At 36.7% G+C, this 25,006-nt stretch overlaps 1 protein-coding gene across 1 annotated transcript in view; it reads left to right on the top strand.

Moving 5' to 3' along the window:
- Positions 1 to 25,006, top strand: part of LOC128652910 (interferon-induced GTP-binding protein Mx1) — a 194,161-nt gene that overhangs the window by 96,272 nt on the left and 72,883 nt on the right. The window contains exons 8-9 of the mRNA XM_053705908.1: positions 1,742 to 1,864; positions 8,622 to 8,763. Coding sequence (XP_053561883.1) covers positions 1,742 to 1,864; positions 8,622 to 8,763 — 265 coding nt within the window. The remainder of the gene's footprint in view (positions 1 to 1,741; positions 1,865 to 8,621; positions 8,764 to 25,006) is intronic.

Genomic DNA, 25,006 nt, shown 5'->3' with positions numbered 1-25,006 from the left:
CGGATTGGCCCGTATCTTGTGAAACTCTCTGCCTCACTCCACAAGTCTGTCCCCTAGTTTTTATAGTTTCAAGTACTTCTTAAAGACACAACTGTTCAGGGACCCATACAATATACACTAACTTTTTTTTACCTCTGTTCCTCTCCTCCTTTTTTCCTCCCCTTAACCCCCTTAGCATGTAAGCTTGCAAGCCCAGCTGTTTTGTAGATCATCTTCATGAGAGTGCAACTTTTGGCAGGGCCCTCTACCTATTTGTCTCCCATGAATGCTACCTTGCATATTAGACCTGACATAGAAACATAGATACTGATGGCAGATAAGATTCATAGGCCCAGCAATTAGAAAACAAGTCCAGAGTCCGGCATTTGTATGAATAAAAAAACAATTTTATTGGGGCTAATAGCCCAAGGTAAAAAATACAGCAAATAGTGAAGATTTGACGCACTTCAGCGTTATATTGCCGTAATCATAGATCATAAGGCAGCACACATGTCATGCAATATCTAAAGGGACCACACAGGGCTGATTAGCTGTACAATTAAAAACAAATTCGCTGATTAATTACCTAACAAAGACGTTCAAGCAGTTTTATTTACATATTCAGGGTGAACTAACAGTAAGTTGGGAGATAAATAATGTAGGCAATACAATATATGTAAATATAGTGGCTCTCACTCTTATTTTTCTTACAAAATAATAATAATATTTTATTATATTTTATATAACTATTAGTTATATTGTAGCTATCTTAGGGTTTATTTTATAGGTAAGTATTTAGTTTTAAATAGGAATAATTTAGTTAATGATAGAAATTTTATTTAGATTTTTTAAAATTATATTTAAGTTAGGGTGGTTAGGGTTAGACTTAGGTTTAGGGGTTAATAACTTTATTATAGTGGCGGCGACGTTGTGGGCGGCAGATTAGGGGTTAATAAATGTAGTTAGGTTGCAGCGACATTGGGGACGGCAGATTTGGGGTTAATAAATATAATGTAGGGTTCGGCGATGTTGGGGACAGCAGATTAGGGGTTCATAAGTATAATGTAGGTGGCGGCGGTGTCCGGAGCGGCAGATTAGGGGTTAATAAGTGTAAGATTAGAGGTGTTTAGACTCGGGGTTCATGTTATGGTGTTAGGTGTAGACATAACTTTTGTTTCCCCATAGGAATCAATGGGGCTGGGTTAGGAGCTGAACGCTGCTTTTTTGCAGGTGTTAGGTTTTTTTTCAGCCGGCTCTCCTCCATTGATTCCTATTGGGAAATCGTGCAAGAGCACGTTTAGCCAGCTCACCGCTAATGTAAGCAGCGCTGGTATTGAGGTGAGATGTGGAGCTAAATTTTGCTCTCCGCTCACTTTTTTGCGGCTAACGCCGGGTTTCTAAAAACCCGTAATACCAGCGCTGTCTGCAGGTGAGCGGTGAGCATAAACTGCTCATTAGCACTGCACCCGTGTTAACGCAAAACTCGTAATCTAGGCGTTTATTTTGATAGAATCATGGTCCTTTGGGGCTAATGCTGGTCTGGAATATCAGAATGTTAGAAAGCTTGAACAATAGAGGGTTAAAAAGACTAACACCTGTTGCTGCCTGACCCCTCAAGAGAACTTACTATTTTCATGCTAATCTTTGCTTTAAATAAAACATTTTATCTAGCGTTTATTTTGTTTTTAATGTCAATTTTAAAATTAAAAAGCTAATTTATACCATATATCATTCGTAACTATAGATCTTTTACTTTTTTCAGAAAACTTTACCTGCCCTGGAGAATCAAATCAAAACTAAACAACGAGAGGCAGAGGAGAAACTTAAATATATCGGATTAGGTGTCCCGAATGTGGAAATAGAAAAGCTAACATTCCTTGTTAATGTAGGTATATATACATTTATTAATTGCACACAGGATCTGCATTATAAAAGCTTTAAAGGGACAGTAAATTCAAAATTAAATTTCATGATTCAGATAGAGCAGACAATTTTAAACAGCTTTCCTATTTACTTCTGTTGTCAAATTTGCGTTGTTCTCTTGGTATCTTTTATTGAAGAGTAAAACTAGGTAGGCTCATAAGAGCTCAGGAGTGTGCACGTGTCTTTATTATTCTATGACAAAAGTGTTTTGCAACTTTGTATAAAACAGCTACAAATAATGTTGCAAAACATTGCTGTCATAGAGTACTAAAGGCACGTACACACTTCTGAGCTCTTATGAGCCTACCTAGTTTTACTTTTCAATAAAAGATACCAAGAGAACAATGCAAATTTGATACCAGAAGTAAATTGGAAAGTTGTTTAAAATTACATTCTCTATCTGAATCATGAAAGTCTAATTTTGAGGGACAGTCTACTCGAGAATTGTTATTGTTTAAAAAGATAGATAATCCCTTTATTACCCATTCCCCAGTTTTGCATAAACAACACAGTTATACTAATATACTTTTTACCTCTGTTATTACCTTGTATCTAAGTCTCTGCAGACGGCCCCCTTATCTCAGTGCTGTTTACAGACATGCATTTTAGCCAATCAGTGCTGACTCATCTGTAACTCCACCGGAGTGAGCACAGTGTTATCTATATGGCCCACATGATCTAGCACTGTCTTGTTTTGAAAAGCTAATAAAATGCACTTAATAAAATCAACCTGTAGGGGATTAGAAACAGGCAGAAATGTAGAGGTTTAAAGGCTATTATATTAAGTATATTATGTGGGTTGTGCAAGCTGGGGAATGGGTAGTAAAGTTGTTATCTATCTTTTTAAACAATAAAACATTTGGAGTGGTATGTTCCTTTAATTTATACTTCCTCCCTTTACTGTAATCCAAACAGTTTTTCTACAGTTTTGACAGAAAATGTATATTCATTAATGTAAAAAAAATGTTAATATATTGTTAGTTTTGTGGTATTTCCCTATGCAAGTAAATGGCTCCTAAACATATACTGGTAACCAAGAAAACATAAAGAGATACAATCAGAGTAAGGTGTATGCCACTTGAAGGTTGTAAGGGGTGCTGTGCCAGCTGTCCTAAATTTACAGGTAGGTTTTGTTTCTTATTTGTGTCTGGAGCTCTATGCAGAGCAAGAAGAAAGGTGAAGGAATGAGAAGATGGATTAAAACATTGTATAAAGCTTGGTCTAGGTAATAACAATACTCACTGTAGCTTTAATATTTAGCTGTGGTCACCTGCCCCCCCCCCCCCCACACACACACACAGACAGTAACAATCTATTACCACCTCATGGGTAAGCAGTAGTCTGCTAGGATACTATGCTATTATTTTTAAATATAGTTTTGAATATTTATGATACTATATACATAACTTAGAGTTTATAGTTACCACACCCCAAAAGATATTGCCACGGCTTTATGATACGTGTGATTTGTATTGTAATAACCTAGGATATAAAGACACAAAGGATATTATAAAAAGGGATCTTATACTACTTCTTGGGATTGTGGGGATGAGATGGGAATACTACCACAACGTATTTATATTCCATATACTTAATGTAACGTGAAATTATTCCATTGCCACTGTAATAATCAAACATACCTTCAATTTAAAGAGAGGTCTCTCTGCTTTCTAAAGAGGGTTATATATCCAAAGTTCCCTAGCCATCAATGAATTACCTAATAGAAAAATGATTGCTGTTTCTATGGCATACATAGAGAGGCCTACTTATCAAGCCGTCTTTTTACTTGCATTCGACGGAACAAATACGCTCGCCTAACATCGCGGCTGCGGACCTGAATACGCTCTCCATATTTAACAAAAAAGGTGTCAAAAAGCCGCGCACCAAGTACGGGGCAATGAGCAGTGGACTGTTGTTAACTAACGGTCATCAATCTCGCTGCTATTCAGCTTTTTCACAGCTTTATTTATATACTGTCACTAAGCACCGCCACTATACTAAACTGTTTAACCCCTATCCCGCCGCTCCCTGACCCCGCCGCCACCTACATTATGTTATTAACCCCTAATCTGCCGCCCCCTACACCGTCGCCACCTACATTATGTTATTAACCCCGAATCTGCCGCCCCGCCACCGCCGCCACTTACATAAAAGTATTAACCCCTATCCCCCCACTCCCGGAGCCCACCGCAACTAAATAAAGTTATTAACCCCTAAACCCCTGGCCTCCCACATCACTACCACTTACTAAACATCCCACATCGCCATAAACTAAATTAACCTATTAACCCCTAAACCTAACAACCCACTAACTTTATATTAAATATTAACTCATCCCTATCTTATAATAAATTTAAACTTACCTTTAGATTTAAATTAAACTATATTAAACTATTAATTAACCTACCCTAACTAGTATACTAAAATTACATTAAACTATATTAAACTAATAATTAATCTACCCTAACTGTTATACTAAAATTACATTAAACTACAAATTAAATTAACTATATTATATATTTAAAAACCTAATCCTACTCAAATAATTTAAACCTACTATTAAAAATTACAAAGTTACAAGAAACTAACAACTAAGTTACAAAAAACTAACAACTAAGTTACACAAAATAATAAACACTAACGCCTAGATTTGGAGTTTTGCGGCCAAGGGGGTGCGTTAGCTACGCGTGCTTTTTTCCCCCCGCACCTTTTAAATACCGCTGGTATTTAGAGTTAACAGAATGGCAGGGTTTTCAGTGCGTTAGGCTCCAAAAAGGGAGCGTAGAGCATAATTTAACGCCACTGCAACTCTAGATACCAGCGGTGCTTACGGACGCGGCCAGCCTCAAAAACGTGCTCGTGCACGATTCCCCCATAGGAAACAATGGGGCTGTTTGAGCTGAAAAAAAAACTAACACCTGCAAAAAAGCCGCGTTCAGCTCCTAACGCAGCCCCATTGTTTCCTATGGGGAAACACTTCCTACGTCTGCACCTAACACCCTAACATGAACCCCGAGTCTAAACACCCCTAACCTTACACTTATTAACTCGCCAATCAGATTGAGCTCACATTCTATTGGCTGTTCCGATCAGCCAATAGAATGCGAGCTCAATCTGATTGGCTGATCGGATCAGCCAATCGGATTGAACTTGATTCTGATTGGCTGATTCCATCAGCCAATCAGAATTTTCCTACCTTAATTCCGATTGGCTGATAGAATCCTATCAGCCAATCAGAATTCGAGGGACGCCATCTTGGATGAAGTCCCTTAAAGGAACCTTCTTTCGGCGAGTAGGCGTCGGTTGAAGAGGTTGGATCCGCATCGGTTGGAAAGAAGATGGCTCCGCTCCGCTCCAGAAGAAAGAAGATTGAAGATGCGGCTTGATAGAAGACTTCATCCCGATGATGGACTTCCGACTTCAGCCCGATGATGGATTTCTTCAGCCACCGCTTGGATCCAGACTTCAGCCCGAGGATGGACGTCACTCTTCAGCCCCCCGCTTGGGCTTGGATCAAGACTCTGGACCGATCGGTGAACCTGGCATGGTGAAGACAAGGTAGGAAGATCTTCAGGGGCTTAGTGTTAGGTTTATTTAAGGGGGGTTTGGGTTAGATTAGGGGTATGTGGGTGGTGGGTTGTAATGTTGGGGGGGGGTATTGTATGGTTTTTTTTACAGGCAAAAGAGCTGAATTCTTTGGGGCATGCCCCGCAAAGGGCCCTGTTCAGGGCTGGTAAGGTAAAAGAGCTTTGAACTTTGTAATTTAGAATAGGGTAGGGCATTTTTTTATTTTGGGGGGCTTTGTTATTTTATTAGGGGGCTTAGAGTAGGTGTAATTAGTTTAAAATTGTTGTAATTTTTTTCTAATGTTTGTAAATATTTTTTTATTTTTTGTAACTTAGTTCTTTTTTATTTTTTGTACTTTAGTTAGTTTATTTCATTGTATTTATTTGTAGATATTGTATTTAATTAATTTATTGATAGTGTAGTGTTAGGTTTAATTGTAGATAATTGTAGGTATTTTATTTAAATAATTTATTGATAGTGTAGTGTTAGGTTTAATTGTAACAGGTTAGGATTTATTTTACAGGTGATTTTGTAATTATTTTAACTATTTTAGCTATTAAATAGTTCTTAACTATTTAATAGCTATTGTACCTGGTTAAAATAAATACAAAGTTACCTGTAAAATAAATATTAATCCTAAAATAGCTACAATATAATTATTATTTATATTGTAGCTATATTAGGGTTTATTTTACAGGTAAGTATTTAGCTTTAAATAGGAATAATTTATATAATAAGAGTTAATTTATTTTGTTAGATTTAAATTATATTTAATTTAGGGGGGTGTTAGTGTTAGGGTTAGACTTAGCTTTAGGGGTTAAAAAATTTATTAGAGTAGCGGTGAGCTCAGGTCGGCAGATTAGGGGTTAATGTTTGAAGTTAGGTGTCGGCAATGTTAGGGAGGGCAGATTAGGGGTTAATACTATTCATTATAGGGTTATTGAGGCGGGAGTGAGGCGGATTAGGGGTTAATAACTTTATTATAGTAGCGGTGCGGTCCGCTCGGCAGATTAGGGGTTAATAAGTGTAGGCAGGTGGAGGCGACGTTGTGGGGGGCAGATTAGGGGTTAATAAATATAATATAGGGGTCGGCGGTGTTAGGGGCAGCAGATTAGGGGTACATAGGGATAATGTAAGTAGCGGCGGTGTACGGAGCGGCAGATTAGGGGTTAATAATAATATGCAGGGGTCAGCGATAGCGGGGGTGGCAGATTAGGGGTTAATAAATATAATATAGGGGTCGGCAGTGTTAGGGGCAGCAGATTAGGGGTACATAAGGATAACGTAGGTGGCGGTCGGCAGATTAGGGGTTAAAAAATTTTAATAGAGTGGCGGCGATGTGGGGGGACCTCGGTTTAGGGGTACATAGGTAGTTTATGGGTGTTAGTGTACTTTAGAGCACAGTAGTTAAGAGCTTTATAAACCGGCGTTAGCCCAGAAAGCTCTTAACTACTGACTTTTTTCTGCGGCTGGAGTTTTGTCGTTAGATTTCTAACGCTCACTCCAGACACGACTCTAAATACCGGCGTTAGAAAGATCTCATTGAAAAGATAGGATACGCAATTGACGTAAGGGGATCTGCGGTATGGAAAAGTCGCGGCTGGAAAGTGAGCGTTAGACCCTTTAATGACTGACTCCAAATACCAGAGGGCGGTAAAAACCAGCGTTAGGAGCCTCTAACGCTGGTTTTGACGGCTACCGCCCAACTCTAAATCTAGGCCTTAGTTACAAAAAATAAACACTAAGTTACACAAAATAAAAAATAAATGATCAAATATTTAAACTAATTACACCTAATCTAAGAGCCCTATGAAAATAAAAAAAGCCCCCACAAAATAAAAAAAAAAAACCCTAGCCTAAACTAAACTTAAAAGGGATGAAGATAGAAGATGCCGTCTGGATGAAAACTTCTGCCGGCTTGGATGAAGACGTCGGCCTGCTTGGATGAAGACTTCTGCCGGCTTCGATGGGGACTTCTGCCACTTCGTTGAGGATGGATGTCGGCTCTTCAGAAACTGTAAGTTGATCTTCGGGGTTTAGTGTTAGGCTTTTTTAAGGGTTTATTGGGTGGGTTTTAATTTTAGATTAGGGTTTGGGCTTTTAAAAAAGAGCTAAATGCCCTTTTAAGGGCAATGCCCATACAAATGACCTTTTCAGGTCAATGGGGAGTTTAGGTTTTTTAGATTAGGTTTTTATTTGGGGAGTTAGTTGTGTGGGTGGTGGGTTTTACTGTTGGGGGGTATTTGTATATTTTATTTACAAGTAAAAGAGCTGATTTCTTTGGGGCAATGCCCCACAAAAGGCCCTTTTGGTAGTTCAGTTTAGGCTAGGGTTTTTTTTTATTTTGGGGGGACTTTTTTATTTTCATAGGGCTCTTAGATTAGTTTATATATTTGATAATTTATTTTTTATTTTGTGTAATTTAGTGTTTATTTTTTTGTAACTTAGTGTTTGTTATTTTGTGTAACTTAGTTGTTAGTTTTTTGTAACTGTAATTTTTAATAGTAGGTTTAAATTATTTGAGTAGGATTAGGTTTTTAAATATATAATATAGTTAATTTAATTTGTAGTTTAATGTAATTTTAGTCTAATAGTTAGGGTAGGTTAATTAGTAGTTTAATATAGTTTAATTTAAATCTAAAGGTAAGTTTAAATTTATTATAAGATAGGGATGAGGTAATATTTAATATAAAGTTAGCGGGTTGTTAGGTTTAGGGGTTAATAGGTTAATTTAGTTTATTGACAAAGTTTGCTGAGAAAGCAAACGAAACACGTAAAGGAGAAGTTTCTTTATTATGTTTTTATACTTTATGCTTAGTGTCTAACTGAAGCAGCTTGGGTTGATATATATGAGGGCTGCGAGGACACATGCTCATGTTTTATGCCTTAGCATTCATTATTGTCTAGTAAGGGCAATCATATGGGTTTTTATTAATTAAAGCTATACACTACTTGAATTGAGTTTGTGCTTGTCCATTATTGTTTTACATGTAAATATAAAATATATTTTATTTTAAAATTAAACAAGCTGTGCTTTGCTCTGATATAAAATGGCTGTTTTATCACACTGATATAGACCAATAAATGCGTGTATGTATAGTTTTATGCATAATATATTAGCTTTAAGAAGCCCATTGTTATTTCCTTCACAGAAAATGTTAGAATTTTCAAGCGCAATCTATGATGCCGCTCAAGGAGAAGAAGAGACTTTTAATGGTTCTACAAAGCTTTTCAATAATGTACGAAGGAGCTTCTATAGCTGGGAATGTTTTCTCACCAAGAAATTTCAGACTTGTAAGTAAGCAGTAAATCCACTACATATAGGTTTTTATGAACCTCTTAATTTTTACCTACATATGGCAATAAACTTTTATATATATATATATATATATATATATATATATATATATATATATTTATTTATATATATCGGAATCAATGTACAAAAAAGCATATGGAGAATATGTTACTTTACAGAATTACAAAGCAAGATTTGTTACTGATCAAATATTACATCAGATAAATGAAAGGATCAGAACATACAAACATATGAAAGAGCAAGTTAAAGATATTTAAATTGATTTTGGTAGGAACTGGTCATTAGTGCTGAACTGGTCTGTGGGCTGGGGCACAACTACAGGGGTCTCGGAGGTAGCCATTGAGACTGGCCTCACACCTCTAAGGGGGCCATTTTACAAACCACTGGTGATCCCCTGAAAATTAGAGCTCACAGTTTAAGGAAAGTTTATGGATTTGCCTTTAAAAATATGGTGGCAATGTCTTCAAGATGGCCACCACTTCATTTCTGTAAAGAAAAAAATATCAACAAATTTGTACAGAAAGGCTGCACAATTGCATATTTTCTGGTGGGGACTTACCAATGGAGAAGAAGGGTAAGCGTGAAGGGCTAGCGTGGTTGACGTCCCTTGAGTGCAACCTATACTTTCAATGGAAATTGCAACCGCGCTAAATAACGCTCATTTCCCAAGTTGAAAGTTATAGGTTGCGCTTCAACAAAATTAGAAAATGTGCTAGAATATTTAGCCCAAATTGAGACCTGAAGTAAAGTGTAAAGGTAAAAAAAAGTTTATGTACGTGCACACATACATAGATATATATATATATATATATATATATATATATATATATATATATATATATATATATATACACATATATAGACACACATATATATATATATATATATATATGTGTGTGTGTGTGTTTGTGTGTATATGTGTATGTATGTATGTATGTATGTATGGTGTATGTGTGTATATATATATATATATATATATATATATATAAATATATATATATTATATATATGTGTATGTGTGTATATATATATATACTACATATATATATATATATATATATATATATATATATATATATATATATATATATAGTGTGTGTATGTGTATATATGTATATGTATTTACATACATATACACCTTTGAGTCTATCTCATTCAAATACCTATAAACATGCAATATCATTTTTATTTATTTGTAATATGTTTTAATGTGTTTTTAATAGAAATTGTTCTTTATTAAGAATAACATTTTATTTTTATTTTAAAATATATGATTCTCTATATATGTGTAAAAAAACATATATATTTTGATATATCTATTATAGATGGGCATTTTTTTCGTACAAATGCACATTTATTATGAAAATTCGATTTTCTTTTTTGTAATTCGTAAATTTGTCAGCATTTATTAATTTCCTCAAATTTTTTTTTTTTAGTGTTACTTACCATAATGCGCTGGAAAGCGTGCTAACCCTATTGGGTTGCCAGGGTGGAGGGTCGAGTTAGCGCGCTCTCCAGAGCACATTAAGGTAAATATTTGTAGCTACAGGTGAACTTATCACCTGTAGCTATGAAACATGTATTAAATGTTTAACGAAAATTCGATATTCGTTATCCAATTATCCGAATAGTGCAGCCACCGAATATTTGGGGGTAACTAATTTCCTTGAATATCCAAAATGAAAATTTTGTCTGAAACCACATTTTATGGCTTGCACATCTCTACTATCTATATCTGTATATATTTATAAAGATATACAGGTATATATAGTAATTTTACCAAAAATATTGATATTTAATAGATTTGAACAGCCAATATGATTTAAGTAGCTCTCATCCTATTGGCTAATTTGAAAATTTCAGCCAATAGGAATGCAAGGTACCCAAATATAAAAGGGGTACCTTGCATACAATCTTCAGCATGTGGCGGATGATCGCATGAAGAGAAGCCTCCACGTTGGATGTCCGCACCGTCGCCGATCCTGCTCCGATCCGCGCCGCCTCAGCACTTCCACCACTGGATAAAGATTGAAGATGGCTCCGCAAAACCGGGATGAAGATGAAGCCGCTTGGAAGAAGACCTTCACTGATAGGACTTTAGGAATTGTGAGTACCTATTTCGGGGTTAGAGTTAGTTTGTTTTTGTTTTTTTGGGGTGTTTTGCTTTTTAACATAGGGCTTTTTTTAATGGGCAGTAAAAGAGCAATACCTATAAAAATGCCTATACAAATTTTTTTTTAAAGTAAAAGAGCTGTTAAACTTAGGGCAATGCCCTACAAAAGGCCCTTTTAAGGGCTATTGGTAGTTTAGTGTCAGATTAGGGGATGTTTTTATAGGAGTATTAGATTAGGTTTCATTTTTTTATTTTGGTTAATGTCAGTATATGGCCGAGTTATAATACAATATACTTAATTATTATCCTTTAAAATAAACCCTCACTCAATATGCATATACCCAGACAATAAAATTAATATAAATTCCTAAATTCTTTTTACCAGTTAATATCTATAAACACATTGAAATATATTTGTAGGAACTAGAATATGAGTCAAACTATACAGTGTTTAAAACTGTTGCAATACTCTTTACAAAGCAAACCAAATTGTAACTAGCCTTATTCACAATAGTCTATCAAATCAGAGTTGCATTTAAAATACCACAATGAGACCAAGATATAAGCTACTAACATTCAAACAGTACAATCAACTATATAGCTACAATTGATTCTAATACAATTCTAATTAGGACACTAAAAGTACATATATTCTTAATGTAAACAGTCAATTTAAATGCCCATTAATCTAAGCTGAAATAAATTCTTAGTTACTTATAATTAAAACCAATTCTAAGATATATATATATATATATATACACATTTTGCAAAGATAAATTATTTAGCATACAAAAGATAAACTTAACACTATACAGGAGTATGAAACACAAGTTTAAAATACTGAGTGCCCCTTTAAATCTATTAACTACAATTTGACTATGGTCTTACCAATTACCTTTGTTTAAAATATTTAAAATTTAGAACAATCATACATCACCAGTTTGAACTAAATTGTAGTTCAATCTCCCAAAAACTTCTTTGTTTATCCAATTCGCCTCAGAATACCAAGATTGAGTTTTTGCATGTGGAAAAGAAAGGTAGCTATTATGCCTTTTGTAACTGTATGTAACGCAGCCAAATTTTTATCAGTCACAGTTTAGCACACAGACAGCCAGCCAAAGTTTCAGCAAAAGTTAGCAAGCATTAGCCCCTTTCTCTCTCTATGCTTGGGGTTAAATCATGTGATATAGCCCCACCCCTTTTTGTTTAGTACTATCATTGGCGAATTGGATAGGCCCTCCGGATCTGCTTTGTGATTTGCCCTTACGGAACCTTGTCCCTTCTTATTGGTTCATTTTGGAAATGTATGTTGCTAGGGAAATGCATCTTTGTTAACAACCAATTGTCTTTTGGTTGTAATTCTTGCATCGCAGCACCGGAGGCAGCATGACAAACAAACAGATTCATTTAACCATTTCTAGACAGTAAAAACATTTCTTTAAAATGTTCATATAAAATGCCATAATTTCTTATATTAATAAGTTACATGTTCAAATGTACTGTACTATGTCACATTATTTATTCTGATTATTTTAAGACCACACATGAATTTATTCCACTTATAATATAAAAATTGCATTTAAAACCGTATCTTTTATGAAACAACTTAAAATCATAATATCCTCATCCTGGATTCAATTTCCTTCTTCAGCCATCCGCTCAACATCACATACATAGATATATGTGGTTCTCACACAATTATATTTACATTGGATTATTATTCCATACAGATTAATATTTCATATCTGTATATCTCTCTTTGAGAGGATAAAATACACAGGATATCATTTAAAATATCAATTATATGTGTACTTCTTAAATGCCTGGAATGAAAGAGATAATTGTTAGAATGCTCATTTTAAATCCTAAAACATTCAATGCTTCTAATATATATATATATATATATATATATATATATATATATATATATATATATATATATATATAGGTAAAAACATTTTGAAATTTTAGCTCTCAGGTCTCCATGTTTAATATGTGTCTGAATATACTGTACATATGTATATCCCACACACACACACACATATATATATACACATACACTCATTTGAGTATTCCCTTATTTATATAAAATCCAGCTGATTACACATTGTTATACACAAACAAAATGATATCAATTACTATAACAAAATTAATTCAAATAGCTATATTGTAAACATGTGTTTTTGCTGGTCAAACTTTCATTGCTTCAATACACAGGCAGGGGTAATTAACAAGTCTATGCTAATCACTATGCAGTCAGAATTTTACTTGCTTATCTGGCTTTATGCCCAGAATGTCGTCTCCATACATTCCCTGATTTATGCTGGTTTGGTGGACCATCAGGCCCCTGTTTGCTACCCCCTGCAGGGCTGTGAGCTTCAAAAGCTATGTTAATCAGGAAAAAGTGTCTCATATCTGATTTCATATACTGAGTATACAGCTAATATAGATTGACCATCTCTTATTGAAGTTTTTGCCTTTGAAATGGTTTAATGGTCCTATCCTAATTCAAGCTATAAACCTCTGCTCTCCCTCCAAGATAACTTTGACAACATTTCTTTTTAAGTGACTGTTTAAGTTAAGTGGACCAAATGTTTTATTGTCCTCATTTGGCCGCATTGTAACTTTGCATACTGAATGGGGGAGGATTAAATTTTGGTCAGTCAAAGCATTTAATGTCTTATAAAAGAATGAATAATTTGGTGCTGATAGCCAAATATAAAATAATATATATATTAATCTTCACATATACCTTGACATAAAGCCCCCTTCCAATTTTAAATAGATGTAGGACACATGTATTTAAATTGGCTTAAGGTCAACGGTATTTGGTGAGGATGTTGACGGTATGCATTATAGACAGTCTTCTATATAGAGAGTCCGTCATTTTTGAGCCTTCATGTTTATCAGATAGACATCTTTAAACTACAGTATGTCTTTAGTGCATTTGGGGATATGACACTTCATTCTCCCTCTATGACTTGTAGTTGGGACCTAGGATGACACGCTCGCAACTGATTGATATGGACCCATTTATCTATGAAACTATCACTTTTGGGGATCCTTATTTTATAGGCCACTGGAGATATTTTGTCAGTAATGACAAAAGGACCTTTCCATGATGGAAGAAATTTCTTCTCCTTAACCTGATCTCTTCCAAAGTTATAAAGATAAACTTTATCATTTATTTCATATTCCTTTTTGGACGTCTTGAGATCATAATAGGTTTTAGTGGCAGTTGCGGCTTTCTCTAAGTTCCTTTGAGCAAATGCAAAGGCATATTGCAGGTGCTTTATTAGGTTCTCCACATATTGATGTGTATTGGCAGTGTTTATCAAGTTCTGGTCTGATGTACGGTACAGTAGATGCTGAGGTAAAATCATTCTTCTACCAGTCATCAGTTCAAAAGGTGACATCTTGGTAGCACTACTTGGAGTTGCTCTTAATGCCATTAGGACTAGAGGTAGTTTTACATCCCAGTCTTTACCCGTTTCAATCACAAATATTTTGAGGATTTTCACAATGGACTGGTTGTAACGCTCTACACCACCACTTGAGGCAGCTCTATATGCAATATGGAGCTTTCTTTTAATCCCTAGTATTTTCCACATTTTGGTCATCACTTCACTAGTGAAGTGGGTTCCCCAATCTGATTCAATTCTTTGGGGCAAACCAAATCTGGAAAACACGTGGTTGATGAGCAATGCTGCTCATGTTTCAGCACTATTGTTAGGTGCACTGATGCACTCTACCCATTTAGTGAACATGCATGTCACTGTTAACATGTATTTGTTACCTCTTTGTTACCCTTTTCTGCAAAGGCGCTCTATGCTTTGGTGCAGTGGGTTGGAACTGTGGAGAGATTAAACAACCTTGACAGTAGGTTTGAACATCATTAAACATGTGCGGCCAAAAGGCGTAATCATGCAATATTTCATACGTGAGTTTGGCACCACGATGGCCAGCGGTGGGAGCATAGTGGGCATGTTGAAGCATGAGACCCCTGAACTTGGTGGGTACTACCCATTGCTGGATGCCAGTTTTGGAGGTTCTAATTAACAAACTATCCTGTAATTTGAATTGGGATCTGGACTTCATTAAGATTCAAAGATCTTCCTTGCCAAAACAATCATCTTTTGAGATGGGGTTGCTTTCAGGATCTTCTATGTGTTTATAGAAGATGCCTACAATGGGGTATTCTTTTTGACTAGAGATCAGGTCCTCACTAGGAGAATCCTGACTCCATTGTACCAGGTTAGGCTCACTCTGTTGTTTAGCCTGGTTTCTGGTAATGGCTTCTACCTGAATTGCACCCATTAAGTGGTCGATATTAAGGAGTTCTCCAGTTATGGCTCCTTGTTTGGCTAATGAATCTGCAAGATCATTGCCTTCCTTATCAGGACCTTGAATTCTGGAATGACCCTTGGTCTTTTTCCAGTGTATGGTTAAATAATTTGATACCACCAGATTATCAATCTCGCAGAACAACTTGCCATGTTTGACTGGTTTGTTATTGCTTTTATGCATGCCATTTCTTTTCCAAGTTGGTAGGTATTCAACAAAACTGTCACGCACATAACTTGAGTCAGTTATGATTACAAATTCATGAATACCATTTTCATTAGCCATTTCAATGGTTTTTAGAACAGCAGTGAGTTCTGCAACTTGACTGGATCTTGGTCCAATGTTGAAACCTATAGATATATTTGGGAATCCATTGGCCCAATTTATACCAATGCCAGCGACTAGTCTGCGCTCATTTTCAATAGTGGCATGGTAAGAACAACCATCAACATATACTGCAGTATTTATGACTGTGCCTGTGGCCCACTGCTGGCCACTGGCTGTATGCCTAAAAAAGGATTGTTAGGTTGCTGAGCCGTAAACGCTTGACTCATATTAGCGACTTGTTCGCTCAACCGAATTAGCTGGGTACTAAGCTGATCTACTTGATCGTACAAGTTACCTCTACCCCTGGGCCTATCCCTTGATGCCCCATAGTAGTGATTCCTGGGCCCTTGGGTCCCCTCAGAATCAGGGCCGCTATTTCTATCCTGGCGTGGTTGCCCCTGGGGTTCAACTTGTTCAGCGTTAGTATTTTGGGGAGCACTATTTACTTGGGGTGTCTGGTTATCCCGAGAGTATTTTTGCCACTTATTGTATCTACCTTTGCAGGGATATCTATTATCTTGTAGGTATTCTTCTCTTTGGGAGTAATTATTTACCTGGGTATGCCCTCCATTTTGGGTATAGTCTCTCTGCGCCTCAGCCCTTGTTGGGGGAGGTGTAGAGTTAAACCTTTGTGGGGATGGCCTGTGTTCTCTGGCCACTTCCGCATAGGTTTTCTTTTTAGACTCCAAATTGAGGGGACTAGGTGACACCCTGGTTTCTGCCACAATTTTAGGATTGGGCTTTCTCTCCTTTTTATCCCCCTGTTCACTGGACTGCTGAATACAGTATAACTTTGTACTCTCTTTGATCAGCCATTCCAATGAGCAGTTCTCAAAATCTCTAGCTAAATTAATTTTGATGGGTGCGGGCAGTGCTTCAAAAAATAAATTCACAAATTCTGAGCATTCAAATATGGGATTATCTTCAGCCATACTGTACGCACTTTTCAGTATGGAAAGGAATTCTATGGGGCTTTGATTTGCACTACATTTTAAACCATATACAGCTATTTTTGCTGCAGTTTTAGTGCGATGTTGCCCGAATTCCTTTCTGCACTGTCGCTTTGTCTCATCCCAGGAATGAATATTCATATCCTTTAGTGAAGCAAAGAATTTGTGATATTTACCTTCAAATACCCAGGGCAGAAATTCAATTTTTAACTGCTCACTTGTAACATTCATTATAGATAAAGCATTTTCAAAGGCCTCTAAGTGGTCAATTATGGAAGTGGTTCCCCCTTTGGAAAATGGGCGTACTGCATTCTTTAGGAATTTAATTATTGTAGGGGTGTCATACACTTTATTAAGTACATTAATGGATTTCATTGGGGACTTATTTTCATCCCTTAGCCATCCTAATTGTTTGAGTTAGAGTGCCTTTTATCTGTCTTATTTTTACTATGCTGAAATCTCACCCGTGTATTTTTATATGGGCTGTCTGAGAAGCTAGCCCCCCCTTCTGATCCACTATAGTAACTGACCTCTTCCTCTGAGGTGTAATAATCATCTTGTCCTCCAGAGTTAGGTAATTGCCTAGGGGAAAAAGTTATCTCTGGGCCTGAATTAGGGCTATAATTTGGGTACTTTTGTCTATCCTCCCGCCTGGTATTTTGAAATTCATTTCTGACCCAGTCCTTAATTGAGTTAATAATTTCAGCATTAGTGTTATTACTTAAAGGTTCGTTATTGCTGCTGATTTGTCTTTTTTATTTTATTTTTTTAATTTTTTATTGAGGAGTTGTACAATACAGTTATTACTTAATAGTATACAGTAGTGCTGAAATGCAGAAGAATAATACAAACATTGCTCATTAAAAATACAATCATGCATTTTTGCACATCTTAAGTTACAACCCTCATTTTCTTATTTTTATTGTCCCTAATTGCTTCAGTTCAGACCACTTTTGGGTCTATAATTTTTAGTATATATATGTAAAAGGGCAAGTAGGGAAATGATAGGTAAAACAAGTCAATAACCATATTAACAATATATTCTGAAGCTTTTAACTTAAAAGCCAATACCACACCTTATAACATCAATGTTCATTTTATTTTTATAGCACCCTATGCAAATCTATGTTGGGTGTAGGAAAGGAGCACACCCACCCCGCTGGAGGGGATCTATAAGTACATAGCTAGGATCATGCAACCCAAAGTGTTTACTAAGGTTGGGGACTGGTGACTAGTCTAATGTTTGATTAATAATCCCTGTTTATTGTTCAGGGTCGGTGGAACGCAGACTGCAATATTAACCCTGGAGATAGGTAGCTGCAGGAAGCATCATTTTCTAAATCTCCAAGGGATGTGGACTTAAATGTGCAGATCTTGTCTGCTCTGGATTCTAACCTCATGATATTACATAATTATCCCTCATTCTCCACACTATTCTTTTCATGCCCTCTCCCGCGGCTTCGGCCGCTAGCCACGTGGAGAAGGGGGTGTTTCAATATTGTGCATGTATAATGAAGGAATGATAGAGCCTCTAAGCAGTGGATATGCCTTTCTAATGTGAGAACAGTGTTAACAATATAATACATAAAATACAGTACAGCAGAACTATAGAGTATAAACTGATTAAAAAAAATATCATCTAGGAGGAAGCTAGAGCATTCGGTTCAATACATACTGCATAGGAGTCCCGGTTTGGCATTATTTATGTTATAACGTAGGTAGCAATGAAGGCAAGCTGGTTCTGCTCTATTATATGTATCTCCCTCCTGCTCACTACTATCTATCCTGCCATTTCTCAGCTAGAGTGCGAAGATTCAAGAAACAAACAACAGATCAAAAACAGTTTAACATACTTGAATGTCCCGGCAATGTCCTCATTATTATTGTGTGGCAAGGGGTGAACATAGCATTATCATCTGTTCTCAAAGTTTAGCCCCAAGAATTTGTCCCTGACAGAGGCTGGGTCTTTCCAGCTGTATGGAAGAGATCCTGGAAGCTGTAGGTGCAGTGCCACAAGATCGATTGTATGTTCTGGTCACTCTGTTCTAGTGTCCCAACGTGATTTCCCGGGAGCAAGATATGACCAAGTTGTTTGCGGCAGGCTTCTGGTTCCTCCGGTGTTCCCTTTGTAAGAAGAGCTGGCTTTAAGTGTACAACCTTCTTGTGCAAAACAGTGTTAGGAGCCCTGGGGTAATTCCGGTTTGCTGTCTTGGCTTCGTGGGGAGTCCCCATTGACTCCCCCTCGGCTGCACTATGTAGTGGTCGTTCTCCCGCTTGTAGCCAGCTTTCCCCGGCGTGCGCTTTAATGGTGATCTTTGTTTTCAGCCAGGATCCTGAGTCTGGGCACTCAGGTGATGTTCCATATAATGTCTCCAACTTCGCCTCCCTATGCTGTAGCTTATGCAGTATTGCAGGCTTGATCACCGGGTGTCGGAGGCTGTCCTGCCATGTGTCTGATTCTGGTGACAACGTAATTTTCTCGCCCTCATTAGGTGCATTCACTGTGCTCACGGCATTCCATCGACTCATCAAATAATCATATGGAGCTCCAGCAATAAGTCGTTCACACCATTCTTCAAATCTGGCCATGCGGGAGTCTATATTATTTTGTGGTGCGATTTCCTCTGCGGGGCCATTTTAATTACAGGAGTGTATAAATCTCTTGCACCCAATACCCCTGTTGTTACCGGTTGTCTTTGTTGCGAGTATGCTCCCCCTTGTGAGAAGATGTTGTCTGTGTGGGCTATATCGAGATGGTTGGTGTCGGCAAAGAACCTCGGCGTACCGAGGGGGGTAGCGCTACCTGTAATGAGCCGCCGCTCCAGGCCTCTTCTGTCTTGTCCCCTGCTCCGGTGTCAAAAATACAGTGCAGTTAAAAATATACGGTATGCCACTGAGTGCTGGTGCCCAATGATGGGCAAAGCAGATACTTGTACTGTAAAAAGGCTCCCAAAATCGGCGTTTTTTTAGAATATCAACAGGAGCTCAGGGAAAGTGCGACCGACCAGGATTGCTGCTAAGACACGCCCCCTTGTCTTTTTAATTCATTTATTTCATGTTCATATCCTTTTTCAGCCTCACGATATCTAGCTTTTACATTTTTATTTTGGCATTTTTCATAGACTTCTTCTAAAGCTTTAAATTCAGCTTCCAATTTCTGATTATATAAAGTCAGAAACCTTTTTATTAGCTTCTAGAACCTCTACCTTTCCGTGAATAAAGGCTTCTTCAAATTCTCGTAATGAATAATTTTCATCCCTTAGCCGTCCTAATTGTCTGTCTTGTCCTGCCATTTGGCTAGACATCTCACAGCTCAAATACATTAGGATTTGCCAAGTTTTGAAAATTAATTCATCACGCCCTCTAAATTCCGTGCATTTATTAAGTTGCAGTACAATTTGGTATAATTCGCCATCTTCAAACCACATATCTTTAACTAAATCTTTGGTCTTAGCTTTACACCCCTTAATATACATGTAGACATCGTCCCCAATATCAAGTCTAGCCATGAGGTGGTTCATGGCTTCGAATTTGAGAGTTTTTGCCTGAACCATTTCATGGACAGAGGATCTTGGGGAGGGCACAATTTCATCATATACAGAAATGCTAGCGTTACTTTTTGCTGAAGACATAGTTATTTTAGTGTTGTACTTAATAAGATAAAAACGCTAATACAATTTTGACCAATAAGAGAGAAAAAAAATTATATTTTCAAAAACATTCATATTAATAGTGAAATATGAAAATCAATATTTCAATTTTTCAAAAAAAATTATATTTTCAAAAATATTAATAATAATTTTGAAATATGAAAATCAATATTTAAATTTTTCAAAAAATAAATTATACTTTCAAAATATTAATATTAATTTTGAAATATGAAAAATTAATATTTCATCAATTTTTCAAAATAATTTTTTAATAATATTTCAAAATATTAATATTATTTTGAAATATTTAATCACAATAAAAAAATAATTTTTTTTTTAGATTTTTTTTTTTTCCAATAATAATTTCTCTTTATTACAAATATATTATATCAATGTGATTAATATTAATAATATCTCATGCAATGCCTCCAAATAATATGTCAGTATATGGCCGGGTTATAATACAATATACTTATTTATTATCCTTTAAAATAAACCCTCACTCAATATGCATATGCCCAGACAATAAAATTAATATAAATTCCTAAATTCTTTTTACTAGTTAATATCTATAAACACATTGAAATATATTTGTAGGAAGTAGAATATGAGTAAAACTATACAGTGTTTAAAACTGTTGCAATACTCTTTACAAAGCAAACCAAATTGTAACTTTATAACTAGCCTTATTCACAATAGTCTATCAAATCAGAGTTGCATTTAAAATACCACGAGACCAAGATATAAGCTACTAACATTCAAACAGTACAATCAGCTATATAGCTACAATTGATTATAATACAATTCTAATTAGGACACTAAAAGTACATATATTTTTAATGTAAACAGTCACTTTAAATGCCCATTTATCTAAGCTGAAACAAATTGTTACGCCTAGATTACGAGTTTGGCGTTAGCCTTAAAAAGCAGCGTTGGGATCTCTCAACGCTGCTTTTTAAGGCTAATGCCAAACTCGTAATCTAGGCATAAGAATTTATGTACTTTTTTTTCCTATCGCTGGTATTACGAGTCTGACAGGTACAGGCTCACCACTCACTTTTCTTCCGCGACTCGAGGCTACCGCAAATCCCCTTACGTCAATTGCATATCCTATCTTTTTAATGGGATTTGCCTAACGCTGGTATTACGAGTCTTGGAAGAAGTGAGCAGTACACCCTCTCCTGTCCAGACTCCTACCGCATTTAAAAGTCAGTAGTTAAGAGGTTTATGGGCTAACGCTGGAACATAAAACTCTTAACTAAAGTGCTAACAAGTACACTAACACCCATAAATGACATATCAACCCCTAAACCGAGGCCCCCAACATCGCAAACACTAAAATAAATATTTTTAACCCCTAATCTGCCGCCCGGACATCGCCGCCACCTACATTATACCTATGAACCCCTAATCTGCTGCCCCTAACATCGCCAACACCTACATTATATTTATTAACCCCTAATCTGCCACCCCCAACATCGCCGCCACCTACCTACAATTATTAACCCCTAATCTGCCGACCGGACATCGCCGCCACTTTAATAAATGTATTAACCCCTAAACCTAAGTCTAACCCCCCTAACTTAAATATAATTTAAATTTAACGAAATTAATTTAACATAATTAAATAAATTATTCCTATTTTAAACTAAATACTTGCCTATAAAATAAACCCTAAGCTAGCTACAATATAACTAATAGTTACATTGTAGCTAGCTTATGATTTATTTTTATTTTACAGGCAACTTTGTATTTATTTTAACTAGGTAGAATAGTTATTAAATAGTTATTAACTATTTAATAACTACCTAGCTAAAATCAGTACAAAATTACCTGTAAAATAAATCCTAACCTAAGTTACAATTACACCTAACACTACACTATCATTAAACTAATTACCTAAACTACCTACAATTAAATACAATTAAATTAAATAAACTAAATTACGAAAAAAAACAAACACTAAATTACAGAAAATAAAAAAATAATTACAAGAATTTTAAACTAATTACACCTAATCTAATCCCCCTAATAAAATAAAAAAGCCCCCCAAAATAATAAAATTTCCCTACCCTATACTAAATTACAAATAGCCCTTAAAAGGGCCTTTTGCGGGGCATTGCCCCAAAGTAATCAGCTCGTTTACCTGTAAAAAAAAAATACAATACCCCCCCAACATTAAAACCCACCACCCACAGACCCCTACTCTAAAACCCACCCAATCCCCCCTTAAAAAAACCTAACACTAACCCCCTGAAGATCCCCCTACCTTGAGCCGTCTTCACCCAGCCGGGCACAAGTGGTCCTCCTTAAGGCAGAAGTCTTCATCCGATCGGGGCAGAAGAGGTCCTCTAGACGGCAGAAGGCTTCATCCAGGCGGCATCTTCTATCTTCATCCTTCCGGAGCGGAGCGGGTCCATCTTCAATCCAGCCGACGTGGAGCATCCTCTTCAAACGAAGTCCTAACGAAGAATGAAGGTTCCTTTAAATGACGTCATCCAAGATGGCGTCCCTTGAATTCCGATTGGCTGATAGAATCCTATCAGCCAATCGGAATTAAGGTAGAAAAAATCCTATTGGCTGATGTTATCAGCCAATTGGATTGAAGTGCAATCCGATTGGCTGATCCAATCAGCCAATAGGATTGACCTCGCATTCTATTGGCTGTTCCAATCAGCCAATAGAATGCAAGGTCAATCCTATTGGCTGATTGCATCAGCCAATAGGATTTTTCCTACCTTAATTCCGATTGGCTGATACGATTCTATCAGCCAATCGGAATTCAAGGGACGCCATCTTGGATGACGTCATTTAAAGGAACCTTCATTTTTCGTTAGGACTTCGTTTGAAGGGGATGCTCCACGTCGGCTGGATTGAAGATGGACCCGCTCTGCTCCGGAAGGATGAAGATAGAAGATGCCGCCTGGATGAAGCCTTCTGCCATCTGGAGGACCTCTTCTGCCCCGATCGGATGAAGACTTCTACTGTATGGAGGACCACTTGTGCCCGGCTGGGTGAAGACGGCTCAAGGTAGGGTGATCTTCAGGGGGTTAGTGTTGGGTTTTTTAAGGGGGGATTGGGTGGGTTTTAGAGTAGGGTTGTGTGGGAGGTGGGTTTTAATGTTGGGGGGTATTGTATTTTTTTTACAGGTGAAAGAGCTGATTACTTTGGGGCAATGCCCCGCAAAAAGCCCTTTTAAGGGCTATTTGTAATTTAGTATAGGGTAGGGAATTTTATTATTTTGGGGGGCTTTTTTATTTTATTAGGGGGATTAGAGTAGGTGTAATTAGTTTAAAATTCTTGTAATTCTTTTTTTATTTTCTGTAATTTAGTGTTTTTTTTCTCGTAATTTAGTTTATTTAATTTAATTGTATTTAATTGTAGGTAGTTTAGGTTATTAGTTTAATGATAGTGTAGTGTTAGGTGTAATTGTAACTTAGGTTAGGATTTATTTTACAGGTACTTTTGTACTTATTTTAGCTAGGTAGTTATTAAATAGTTAATAACTATTTAATAACTATTCTACCTAGTTAAAATAAATACAAAGTTGCCTTTAAAATAAAAATAAATCCTAAGTTAGCTACAATGTAAATATTAGTTATATTGTAGCTAGCTTAGGGTTTATTTTATAGGTAAGTATTTAGTTTTAAATAGGATTAATTTATTTAATTATGTTAAATTTATTTAGTTTAATTTAAATTATATTTAAGTTAGGGGGGTGTTAGGGTTAGACTTAGGTTTAGGGGTTAATAAATTTAATATAGTTGCGGCGACATTGGGTGGGGCAGATTAGGGGTTAATAAATATAATGTAGGTGGCAGCGATGTTGGGGGCAGTAGATTAGGGGTTCATAAGTATAATGTAGGTGGCGGCGGTGTCCGGAGCGGAAGATTAGGGGTTACTAATATAATGTAAGTGTCTGCAATAGTGGGCGTGGCAGATTAGGGGTTAATAAGTGTAAGATTAGGGGTGTTTAGACTCGGGGTTCATGTTAGGGTGTTAGGTGTAGAGATAGATTTATTTTCCCCATAGGAAACAATGAGGCTGCGTTAGAAGCTGGACGCTGCTTTTTTGCAGGTGTTAGTTTTTTTTTCAGCCAGCTCAGCCCCATTGTTTCCTATGGGGAAATCGTGCACGAGCACGTTTAGCCAGCTTACTGCTACCGTAAGCAACGCTGGTATTGAGGTGAGATGTGGAGCTAAATTCTGCTCTACGCTCACCTTTTTGCGGCTAACGCCGGGTTTAAAAAAACCTGTAATACCAGCGTTGGCTTAAGGGAGCGGTGGGAACAAAAGGCTTGTTAGCCCCGCAAGCCTTACCAACAAAAACTCGCAATCTAGCCATTAGTTACATATAATTAAAACCAATTCTAAGGGGGGATGGAGCTAGCCAGCAGCCTAGACAGTCGCAATCTAGCAGAGCTCTTGATAAAAATACTTAATCATTAGCTGTAAAGCACGATTTGGGGGCTGACAACCCATAAAAATCTTTAGAGCAGTATTTACTCACTGCAAGTGAGCCTAAGCTGTAATTTGGCAGAGTTTGAGCTAATTTTCGATCTACCTGGAAAGGAGTACCAGAAGATTTTCAGGAAAGTCTGAGGCTTCGGCCTACCTCGGATTTTTCCTGCACACCAAAGAGCCTGAAATCTTCAGGAAAGGATACAATATAAGTTGGCAGAACTATACTCCTTGAAAAATAGCTGCATATCAGGACCTATGGTTTGCAGCTCCAGACACAGGCACACAACCCTGAACTTCATAAGGGAGGACAACGCCATTTTATCTCTGAAGTAAGTGTGCAATAGATAGTGCACATACACACAGGGAATATA

The sequence above is a fragment of the Bombina bombina genome, chromosome 3, assembly GCF_027579735.1.
Source record: "Bombina bombina isolate aBomBom1 chromosome 3, aBomBom1.pri, whole genome shotgun sequence".
In the NCBI taxonomy this organism is placed as follows: Eukaryota; Metazoa; Chordata; class Amphibia; order Anura; family Bombinatoridae; genus Bombina; species Bombina bombina.
This window is presented reverse-complemented; position numbering and strand designations above follow the sequence as displayed.